Raw genomic sequence first — 11,699 nt, forward strand, 5'->3', positions numbered from 1 at the left:
CCTAACCGGCCTAGGCTGACCTAAGCCTAACCGGCCTAAACCGGTAACGCTGTCGTTGACGCGATCAAATTAATACTACTAAACTATAGCAACTTCAGTATTGCTAAGATAGTAGTCAATAGAATAGAAAGGGTAAAGTAACCCAAAGTCGTCTCCCAACGAACACGGAATTGATTTTTAACAAATTAGTTCTTATAAAACTATACAAGAGTTAGTCAAATAAGATAAAAAATATAGGGGATTAAGATAAACAAAGATAGAAATAAAAATTAAAAGATAAAAAGAAATAAAAACAATAATAAAGAAGATAGATTGATTCCATTGCTTTTTCAAAATAGATTCATCATCGGTTATCTAAAGATTATTGCTCAATTAATAGAGTGATTACTCTCTCTTTTCTTTTCTCTATTCTTCTTTTTATTTTGTATTCCATGGATTGCTAAACTTTTTGGGTTGATTCCATTGTAATTTTATTATGGATTCTGAGGTTAGAATGAATTAATTTCTTTGTTCTTTTTATTATTGTTGAGGTTTTAATTCATCTATGTCTTTTATCTTTGAATCACGTAAAAAGTAATGATTTTAAATCTATATGCATGTTGATCATATGAGTTCAAGGGTTTTTAAATTTAATTAAGACTTTACTTTGATTTTATTTAGAAACTTTCATATGATGAAATGAGTTTTTACCAATAATTGAGACTTTACTTTGGTTAAAGGTATTTACTCTAACTACAATTAATTGAGACTTTACTTTGATTAATTAAGCTTTTTATTTGGTGAGGAGATAAAAGACTAGACATGATTAGGCATAGTAAATTTGATTGAGACTGTACTTTGGTTGAATTTACTATGGATAATCTAAAAGTTCTCACTTTTAATTGAGATTGTACTTTGGTTAAAAGTGAGAACGCCAACAAATTAATTGAGACTTTACATTGACTAATTTGAAAAACTATAACAATAATTAATTGAGCAATAATCTTTAGATAACCGATGATGAATCTATTTTGAAAAAGCAATGGAATCAATCTATTTTCTTTACTATTGTTTTTAATTTTTTTTATCTTTTAAATTTTATTTCTATCTTTGTTTATCTTAATCCCCTATAGTTTTTATTTTATTTTATTTGACTAACCGTTTTGTATAGATTTTATAAGAACTAACTTGTTAAAAATCAATTCCGTGTTCGTTGGGAGACGACTTTGGGTTACTTTACCCTTTCTATTTTGTTGACTACTTTCTTAATAATACTGAAGTTGTTATAGATAAGTAGTATTAATTTGATCGCGTCAACGACATCGTTATCAGACGCGAAAAGAAATAACCAGCCTAGGACGACATATGAGCAATGGCGGCATAAGCCGCTAAAGGGGTAATCGGCTTACACCGACCACTCTAAGAAACTTGACGAAATCAAAGCACTCCTAAAATCCAGTAAGCCCAATATAGTCAAGACTAAGGGCTTGGGTTAAGGCCCAGGCCCACCTATGGCCCAAACCAGGGCCCAGCCCATGGAATGGTCAAACATAATCAATAATCTATAAATATACATGGACCCCACGAATTAAAGGTACGCATTCATTACTCCATTAATCACCTGATTTGACTTTCTAGAGAGCCTTCGCTGACTTAAGCTTCGGAGTCCCTTCTGCAGGTAACCCCTCCCGAGTCCAAGCAAACATGTACCAACCGGGCAGAGGCCAACTGAGGAGATAGCAGACTATATGGGTAAGGTGACACTTGTGCCTAATGTATCTTATTTGTTCTCTGTAAGAACAATTGGCGCCCATTGTGGGGCACGAGACAACACTTTACTACCCACTTTCTCCGAAGATGGTGTCTACCCGTAGCAGAGCAGGAGTTAACAAGCAGGTCGAAGCTGGTCCCTCAGGACCCGCTAACATCACTCCAGATCTGACCGCCATCCTAAACGGTCAAGCCAAGATGCAACAGGAGCTGGCTGATCTGAAGAAGCGCAGCGCTGACGAGATAGAGGCACTGCGATAGGAAAACTCTCGCCTTAGGCGAAAGATCGAAGTCGATCCCACTCAAAAGGGAAAAACCAAGGAATCATCTGAAGCTGCAGGGTCCTCGGCTTTCCTGCCTACTGAAGAGGAAATCGAGTACAATCCTTCCCCACACACCTTCACCACCACCCAAAAAACTCCCATCCTCTCAGCCCACCCCACTCACTTTCCCTCCACCCTCCCAAGGCACACTGCGGCTCCCACCGCTAGCCTCCCCACCACTCAGGTTCCCTACAACATGCCCACCACCCTACATACTACTCAGATCCCACCTTATAACCCTCACTACCTCCCTACAACCCACATCACCCCTCACAACTTCACCTCCACCCTTCCCACCCTTGTCCACCATCCCATCCCCCCCACCCACTCCCATCCCACCAACCCAGACGTCGTCACCCTTTCACCGACTTCATCGCTAACACCCCCCTCCCCACCCAGTGGGAACCCTTCACACTGGAGCGTTACACTGGTGAAACCGATCCCGACGAACACCTTAAAGTCTACATCACTCACGTCGCCCTGTACACCTCCCAAGACACCGTCTTCTGCAAAGCCTTTCCCACCACCCTCAAAGGCCGCACTCTTGAATGGTTCACGACCCTCCCACCTTACTCCATTGACAGCTTCGACACCCTCTCACACATGTTTACAACCCATTTTGCTGGCAGCCGCCCACATCAAACTACTACAATCTCCCTCCTCGGCATCAAGCAAGAACAAGGTGAGACACTCTGGGCATTCATCGACCGCTTCAGCAAGGCTGCCTTTCGCACCCCACACCTCAACCAAGAAATGATTCTCCAGTGCATGGCCCTTACCCTTCAACTCGACCCCTTCGCCAACAACGTCTACCTTAATGCACCTGCCTCTGTGCACGAGTTGAAGTTGCGTCCCGCCAACTACGTTCGCATGGAAGAAATGCAAACCCTCCATACTAAATTCTGCAACGATTACGCACCCACCACTGCCAACCCTACCCCACAACCCTCTCGTCCTGATCCGAGACCACGAGAACCCCGACAACCCCGCTTCACCAGATACGCCCCCCTCAATGTCCCAAGATCCCATCAAGGCCCAATGCCTCCTAGACTTTGTCAACGACCTCCAACAAACACCCACGGAAGACCAGTGGACACTTTACGTGGATGGTTGTTCAAATCTGAAAGGGGCAGGTGCTGGCATCATGTTGGAAGGCCCCAACGATATCCTCATTGAGAAATCCCTCCACTCCGCCTTCAAGACATCCAACAACCAAGCCGAGTACGAGGCCATCCTCGCTGGCCTATCCCTGGCCCGCAAGGTTGGCGTCAAATCCTTAACATGCAAAACTGATTCCAAGCTCACTATAGGCCATCTAAATGACGAGTTCCAGATCAAGGACCCCACCCTTTTACAATATTACCATCTAGTCCGAACAGTCATCCAATCCGCCTTCGACCAAGTCCGCATCCAACACATTCCTAGGTCCGAAAACATCAGGGCCGACATCTTATCCAAACTAGCCAGCACCAAGTTAAAAAGCCGCCACCGATCCCTCTTACAACAGACGCTATCCGCTCCTTCCATCACAAATACTTTCCATAACCTAACCCAATCCCAAGCCGACAATTGGACCACTCCTTACATCCAGTATCTCCAAACCGGTAACCCCCCACCAAATGCTGACAGAACTTGGATAACTAAAGCCACCAGATATACCATGATAGGCGATGATTTGTACAAACGTGGATATGGCCAACTACTTCTCAAATGCGTCACTGCAGAGCAAGCCCAGTACATCATTAAGGAATTACACGAAGGCATATGTGGCTACCATTCCGGTGCACGCACCATGGCTACCAGAATCCTTCGCGCTGGTTACTTCTGGCCGACTATGGAAGCAGATTGCCAAGACTTTGTCAAAAAATGCAAATCATGCCAAAAACATGGCAACCTCATTCACCAGAAATAAGAACAACTTCATTCTATACTATCCCCGTGGCCCTTCGCAAAGTGGGGGATAGACATCCTCGGCCCCTTCTCCCCCGACAAAGGTCAAGTAAAGTTCTTGATAGTAGCCGTCGATTACTTTACCAAGTGGATAGAGGTCAAACCCCTAACCACCATCACAGCCCAGCAAGTCCAACAATTTGTTTGGAAGGATATTATATGCCGATATGGTGTCCCACATACCATTATCACCGACAATTTATAGATAAGGAACTCGCCAAATTCTACACCGGTCTAGGCATCAAACACATAACCAGCTCTGTTGAACACCCACAGACCAACGGACAAGCCGAGGCGGCAAACCAAGTTATCCTAGTAGAGCTACGCAAGCGGTTGGACAGCGCCAAAGGCCGATGGCCAAAAGAACTAGTAGAAGTGATGTGGGCCTACAAGTGCACCCCTCAATCAGCAACAAACGAGTCTCCATTCAGCCTAGTATACGGTGCAGATGCCATGATACCCGTTGAAATTGGTGAACCATCCCTGCGTCGAGAACTATATGACTCAACCTACAATCATCAAAACATGGCCACCCACCTCGACCTCCTATCCGAGCTAAGAGAAAAAGTTCAAATACGCAACTTAGCTGCCAAGCAAAGAGTCGCCACGAAATATAACGCCAAACTATGCCCAAGATCATTTGCAAAAAGGGATTTAGTTTGGAGAATGGCCAGCAGTGCAAGAAAGAAGGATGCCAAGTTCTCTGCAAATTGGGACGGCCCATACCGAATACGTGAAGACGCTAGGGAGGAGCATATCGGCTTGAATAGCTATCTGGGGAAGAAATACCTAACACATGGAATGTATCCCATCTAAAGTTCTACTTTAGTTAAAGACATGCTTTGTATCAAACACTTGTAACCCTGGGTGTACTCTTTTTCCTCACCTAGTCTTTTTTCCTTAAGGAGGGTTTTGGCCGGGGAGGTTTTAACAAGGCACCCCAAATTCAATAAATAAACAAAGGGTTCCCAACTTTACGACTATTCTTCACTTCACTTCTTGAATTCGTTTAAGTTCCCCACCCTTACCACAAGTAAGCGGCTTGGGACGAACACCCTCAACTTTATATTAATTCGTTTAAGTTCCCCACCCTTACCACAAGTAAGCGACCTGGGTCAAACACCCTCAATTTTACATTAATTCGTTTAAGTTTCTGATGTGACCCCACCAAGCCCAATTACACCTTCAAGCCCAAGGCCAAGCCTAAGCCCATTAAAAGGCCCAATTACAAGATCAATGATGAAAAAGATTCAAAAGGGCCTCTCATTAGATGATCACAAAATCAATGGGCTTCTCACATTCTTTACATGGGCCAAAGAGATCACAAAGACTTGAAGAAGTGCATGTAAATCTAGTAGTGTAGATTTAAATTGGGCCATTGTTTGGGCTTTGCTTTCCAATAATACATAAGACATGAAAGGAACATAGGATGGGTTAAAATTAGGCTCGGCCCAATTCTCTTCATACATGGCCAAGATTATCAAGACAAGGAGGCTCCTTTGCTTCATGGTTTGACTAAGGTTGGTCATCACATCTAAAGGCTAAGAATCCTTCTTGTTCTTCAAGCCAAGATCCAAGGGGCGTGATCTTGTCTCCTTCTCCTAGCTTGATCTAAGGGCCAAGATCAAGGCCCACTCCATCCAATGGCTCTCCTTTCTCATGTGTGAATTCCAAACGATACAACTTCTTCCCGCCAAAAATCACAACCCATACCAATCGACACAAGGCACACCAAAGGCCATGAGTATCAGGAACGACGACGCAAAAACCTTTTTTTTGATTAGACCTCTGACACCCCTTCACCTGCTAAACCTTTTCCCGTCTTTAGCCTTAACACTGTTCATCACACTTAAAGGCTGGGGGACTGGTGTACCACACCTAGCCGGCCTCACCAGCACATCAGCACATATCATCCTTCACCGACACACTTATATCGACAAAGGCTGGGGGACTGGTGTACCACACCTAGCCAATTCAACCAAATAATAATAATAAATGATCACCATATCTACACACGAAGTAATTCAGGTAACCGGCCTAGGCTGACCTAAGCCTAACCGACCTAAACCGATAACCTAAGACACTAAAAGAAATAACCAGCCTAGGATGACATATGAGCAATGGCGTCATAAGCTGCTAAAATGGTAATTATCCAATTTTATCAATTAAAATATCTTTTTAATCTATCAAATCTTTCACATCATTCACTAGCTTTCATAAAGTTTTCTCTTATCTTTGTTAATTTCTTTTCATATTTCCCGTAATCCAAACAACCTTATTTTCACCCCCTCTTTCCTCTCAAATCCACTCCTACATATTCATTTTTAAAGGTGTGTTCAAATTTGAAGATGAATTTTGGGGAGTGGATTTAAAAGGAGAAAGAGGTGGATGTGGTGTTGTTTGAATTAAGAAAAAGATGGTATGATTTGAGTGGATTTGTGATGAAAGTTTGAATATGACGTGATATCTATAATATATTAAAAAAGATGTTTTAGTTAATAAAATTATATGACTACCATTTTATCTTGGAGGATAAACGTGATAAAAATTTAAATTAAATAGTGGAAACTAAGTTAAAATGAAATTGAAGATGTTATTTAAAACTACAAAAATATTATTATTATTATTATAATTATTTTTTTTTTATTATTATAATTAAAACCTAAAACAATGACCTACACATATGCACCTGGACCTAAAACCAAGCAAATGCAGAGGGAGGGAGGAGAATCGATTTAGAGACATCATCCCAAAACAATTTAATAACGAGTGTATTTGGGAGGGCGTGAAAAATTAATTTCGAAAGAATTGATTATTGGACAGAGAAGTGGATAATATTAGCTTCTCTTTCAATGTGAATTTTTTAGTTCAGAATCAATTTTAAAACCAAATAAAACATGATTTTATGTTGAAAAAACAATTATACATCCAATTGACGTGAAATCAAATACACTAGGCATTCTCCTGCAAGCCCATAATCGATTCTCGCATCATCCATAATTGATTTTCATCAACATAGTCAAATGAAAAAAGACAATGGACATTTTCATAAAAATCTATGTATTTCTCCTCAAATCTTCTCACCCTTGTGCGGATCCATCTTTCATCCTCTCTTGGAAATCCTCTTCCCCAAATTAGTACAAATCGCTAGAAACAAACACACACATCACTCGTCTTTTCCTCCGCGTGTACAATGAATCAATGAAAACAAACACAAAGCGGAAAATAATTTGAAAATATAATATCTAAATTGAATTATAATATATCCAAGTCACACGTGGTTAATCTCCCGCTAAATTGTTTGATTTATTCTACACTAATTATGGACTAGTAGTAATGTATAAAAGTGAATAACATTAATCATAATTAAATTAGCCCAACGCGCGCAACAACTTCAATATGCACAAGATAATTCATGGTAAGAGGCATAATTTTATATATATATATATATATATATATATATATATATATATATATATATATATATATATATTCTTTAGTGATGGAAATGCAAGATAGTGATCTCCATGCAAGAGCGTAAGTGGTACTTTTGATCGTGAGGAAAATAAAATCTCAAGAAATAAATGTCTCAGGATTAAAAGAAAATAAATATATTTTAACACCTCTACTTTTAGCGTTCATTCTTAAATAATTCAGAACAATTTGACAAAGAAATAAATCAGTTCATAATTCAGAGGAATTTGACAAAGAAATAAATCAGTTCAGAAAGGATAATGGATAAAAAAAAGTAGATTAGAAACAATATTGAATTCATCATTCATGCCGTGTTTTAAGGTAACAGTTGATGTCTATAATTAGTGACGCGAAGTTACAGCATGAAAAGATAGAAAACACAGCGAAAACGGCGGCAGGAGAAGATATTTAATGAAATACTAAAGTCATTTACTTTGAATATAAGAGTAACTAGGATGCGCTTTCAACGTATAATCCTTTGACCTATAAACCATACTCTGGGACCAAAAATAGCATTATGCCATCACTTGCTTCTAGACGAGGTAATGGGAGAAACAGATTTTGCAAACATGTAGAATCTACAGTAAATATATGGAGGTATGAACTACGAGGAAAAGTACATTCATAAAGACGAGAGAGATTTGGTTTGGACAACAGGTGGCGAATTGTTAGCAGTAGAATTATCTGTCCAATTCTTTTCACCCCAATGCCATAACATGCTCTCCCAAAAACAGAAATCCTCAAAGCACGTTTTCAATCTTAGATCTTCTATCTTGATTTTCCAGTGACCATCACTGTAGTTTCCCTTTTCTGCTTGTCTTCGATCCCACTCTAATGAAGCCTTCTGCTTGGACCTAAGCAAACAGTACTTACGCAAGTTTTCTGGCATGGCATCATGCACCTTCCACCATCTTGCATGAGCCACATCACTTGCAAACTCCTGCAGAATGTCCACATTCCAGTTGCAGTCATAGTCTCGAAAGCAAAGCCATGGTTTATAACCCAGATAATGGATGACATAAAGGATTGGTGGATCGGCTCCGAAGAGACGGGTTTTCATCACTTTTTTCTCTTCCTCATCACCTTCCCAGAAGTGCTTCAAGAAGTTCATATGTTTTGGAATCCGGTGCCACCATGTGAAGATTTCGTTAAGATACCCTTGGTCCCCTCCATTGTACGAGACAATCTCATTGATGTGATCCATAAGCAGTTGGAATGTACAATTCGATGGTTCAACCACCATTACACCTGAGTTGAACAGCGTAGCATTGTTTCCTATGGCAGTTATTTCAGGCATCTCAAAAAGGAAATCGATATTTCTAAGAATCAGAAGGTCAGCATCAATGAAAATGATTTTATCATAATCTGTTAGCTGCCAGAGGCGGAATTTGCTGTAGTTCCATTCGTTGTATGCCTCTGGTTCTGCTTTTGGATTCCTGATTCTTTGGATTGTATGAATCTTCCATCCGGCAGCCTCCAAGCCACCTCTATGATAATCAGTAATCGTGTCGTCAACAAGAATCACAAGATCTCGTGTTGAACCAGCCATTCGAATACTCTGAGCAGCAGTAATAGCTCCACAAACATACAAGTGTGCAGAGTGCAGGATGGTTGCATAAGCTTCTCGTTGTGGCCTTTCTGAATAAAAATTTTCTGGTAAAAGAACATAGTTAGCCTCTGATCAGTGTGTCCAGTTAATTTCATAGATCAAGAAACTTCAAAGGTAGCGGAATAAATAATATACTTTCAGAAGCCACATTGCCTTTCGGGACTATATCATAAAAGAAGTATAATAACCTATTTTGATGCAACAGGAGGACAGGATTTAATTAATTTAAAAGTTCATGCTTTCAGTGACACTACAAAGGAAACCTGTTGTGACATCTTGGACTTAGTGTGCATACATCATGCTCCTTGGCCAACCTTTTATTTTCCATGTTGGTCTTCAATAAAGGAAAATGTGGTACACTAAAATTTTGAAACTCAAACTGATTGTTGCTTAAAAAACAAGATGGAAACATGATCCAGGGATAAGGAGATCAAATGAAAAGCAAGGACGAAATGAGAGCATAGCATAAGAAACAAGTTTATTTGAACCTGACCTTTAGCCTTCATAGGAACTGCTAGTTCACATGAACCAATTGGTAGCTGCAGCTTATCCCTCAGTCTATTCAGGTTGGGTTCATAAAGCCAGGCACTCCCTTCATGCTGTATAAGGTCCTTGCAAGTAAATAGATTTGGAATCGGTAAGCAATCCGTGACCAAAAGCACACGGACTGGATGATATCCTTTGGAAGAGGCAGCAAGTCTTGCAGCTTCAATTTGCAAGTGCAAACGAGCTACATCTCTAGACCAGCGTCCTGACTTGTGGCAGGGAAGCTTGACAGCAATAAGATCAAGCCGGGGCTTTCCTGGTACCTGAATCCTAGGTAGAGCTGGACAAGTAGGGAACTCATATTCTTCTTCTTCATCTATCCATTCAGGATACAGAACTTCCCAAGTAATATTACTTGAAACATAGTCCAGACTAAGGATTACATGCTCTGCTTCTGGTATCAGCTCCTTCCAGTGGTCATTCTCACTGTCATTGAAGTTTAATAAGCCAACACCCTGATATGTGTCCTTATCCTTCAAATTTTCAAGAACATTAGATATTTGGTCCCACTCAATATTGAGAAATGATGCATAACGTGAATCAATGCCACCAAATCCTCCTCTCCAGCCGTTTATAAAAGTTGGCCTGAAAAAAAAAAAAAAAGACGAGTTAAGAAAAGGAAATATGTAACCGAATAAATCACCCTTTACGATTTGAACAAATAAATTGCCACAGTATTTCAAGAACACAAGACATAATCTTTGAACCGACACATGCTTATACATAGACAGATTCAAATTCATAACAGTAAATGAATTCTCCTTCCAATATATACTGCAGTGCTGTAGAAGAATCCAAAAGCAAGCTTTATTTTCTAGAAAAGCAAAATTTGAGAAACAAAACCATCGAAATATAAGGATGCAAAAAAAATGTGAAAACATGGAGACAAACAAAAGACATACCGCGACCTGATAGAGTTTGACAAATGATCGGTATTGTAAACAGCTGGAGGATGGAAAATGGTAACCAAGGTTCCCAATATAACAACAACCAAAACTAATTTCCAATTTGGCCTGCATGTTATACTCTTCTCTTGGAACGGAGTATGCAACAACTTCTCAACATCTTTGAAATCTTTATTTCTTTGAGACCTTCTCTTGCCAGTATCTTCACTGCACCGACAAGAAAGCAAAATAAACAAAAATTCAGCATCCAATAAACACGAGAAACAGTCCAAGTAGCACAACACAAATCATCAAGACCGAGGTTCAATTTCCCTCATCATTATTGCATTGCTGAGATACCAAGATCCTACGAACATATCGCGCCAATTCTGAATTACGACAAAATAAATACAGTTCGCCGGCAATAGATTCCGTTATCTTCGTAGAAATAAATAAAAGCAAAAAGAAAAAAAAAACTGAAGCAGATATCTAGGATTTCGAAACTCTCTATAACTCAAGTGCTAAAAATAAATGTGACATCTAAAATGCAGTTCACGCAAGAAGATTAAAAACAAACGCAAATTTAGTAAGGCATTAAGTACGGAGCAAAACCTAAAGGAGGCGGAGGAGCGGTGGCGCGGCTCCACGAAGTTCGGAGACGGTCCCCTCATTTTCCGATTCAGCTCAAGAAAGCATCAGATTCGGAAACAGAACGAGAAAATGGCGAGGGAAGAGGAAAAGTTGGAAGTAGAAGAAGTGAAGTATGATTGGATTCAAATGGAGGAAGATCAAGCCAAAGAAACAGAATTGAAGGAAAGAGGAATCGACAAATGTCGCAGAAGGGTTTAAATGCTGCGTTTGACGAGTTTGTATGAAGCAGAAACAGAGAGACCTAGTCTCTCTATATATACATACATATATAACTCTGTTGTTACATTCAACCTTTTAACAACTTAAATAATCATCTTTTGAGATCATTTCACTGTTGCTGATTCGACCAATTATCACATAGCTAACTTTTTTTCTTTAATCTGTGTATGAATCGGTATGTTTAATCATTGTGTTACTGTGAAAGTATCAAATTTTCGCATGTTACAACTTTTTAATTTTTAGAGCTGCAAATTTTGTAAAATAGAAGGAATAAAATTTAAAATAAGTCAACAT

The 11,699-nt window shown here is 39.8% G+C and overlaps 1 protein-coding gene across 2 annotated transcripts; it reads right to left on the reverse strand.

The window, feature by feature from the left end:
• Positions 1–7,903: 7,903 nt before the first annotated feature.
• On the reverse strand, positions 7,904–11,460 carry PGSIP2 (plant glycogenin-like starch initiation protein 2). Of its 2 annotated transcripts, none has more exons than XM_028085863.2 (4): positions 11,148–11,460; positions 10,560–10,763; positions 9,599–10,236; positions 7,904–9,149 (listed from the first exon to the last, which is right to left on the reverse strand). In XM_028085863.2, exons 1-4 carry the CDS (start codon positions 11,204–11,206, stop codon positions 8,119–8,121), a joined length of 1,932 nt encoding a protein of 643 aa, XP_027941664.1. In that variant the 5' UTR covers positions 11,207–11,460; the 3' UTR covers positions 7,904–8,118. The 2 variants fall into 2 exon arrangements, with proteins under 2 accessions (XP_027941664.1, XP_027941663.1); XM_028085862.2 differs by having other exon boundaries at positions 10,554–10,763; positions 11,148–11,459.
• Between the last annotated feature and the right edge of the window lie 239 nt (positions 11,461–11,699).

The sequence above is a fragment of the Vigna unguiculata genome, chromosome 8 (assembly GCF_037176805.1).
Source record: "Vigna unguiculata cultivar grain cowpea cultivar isolate G323 ecotype 2 chromosome 8, ASM3717680v1, whole genome shotgun sequence".
Classification (NCBI taxonomy): domain Eukaryota; kingdom Viridiplantae; phylum Streptophyta; class Magnoliopsida; order Fabales; family Fabaceae; genus Vigna; species Vigna unguiculata.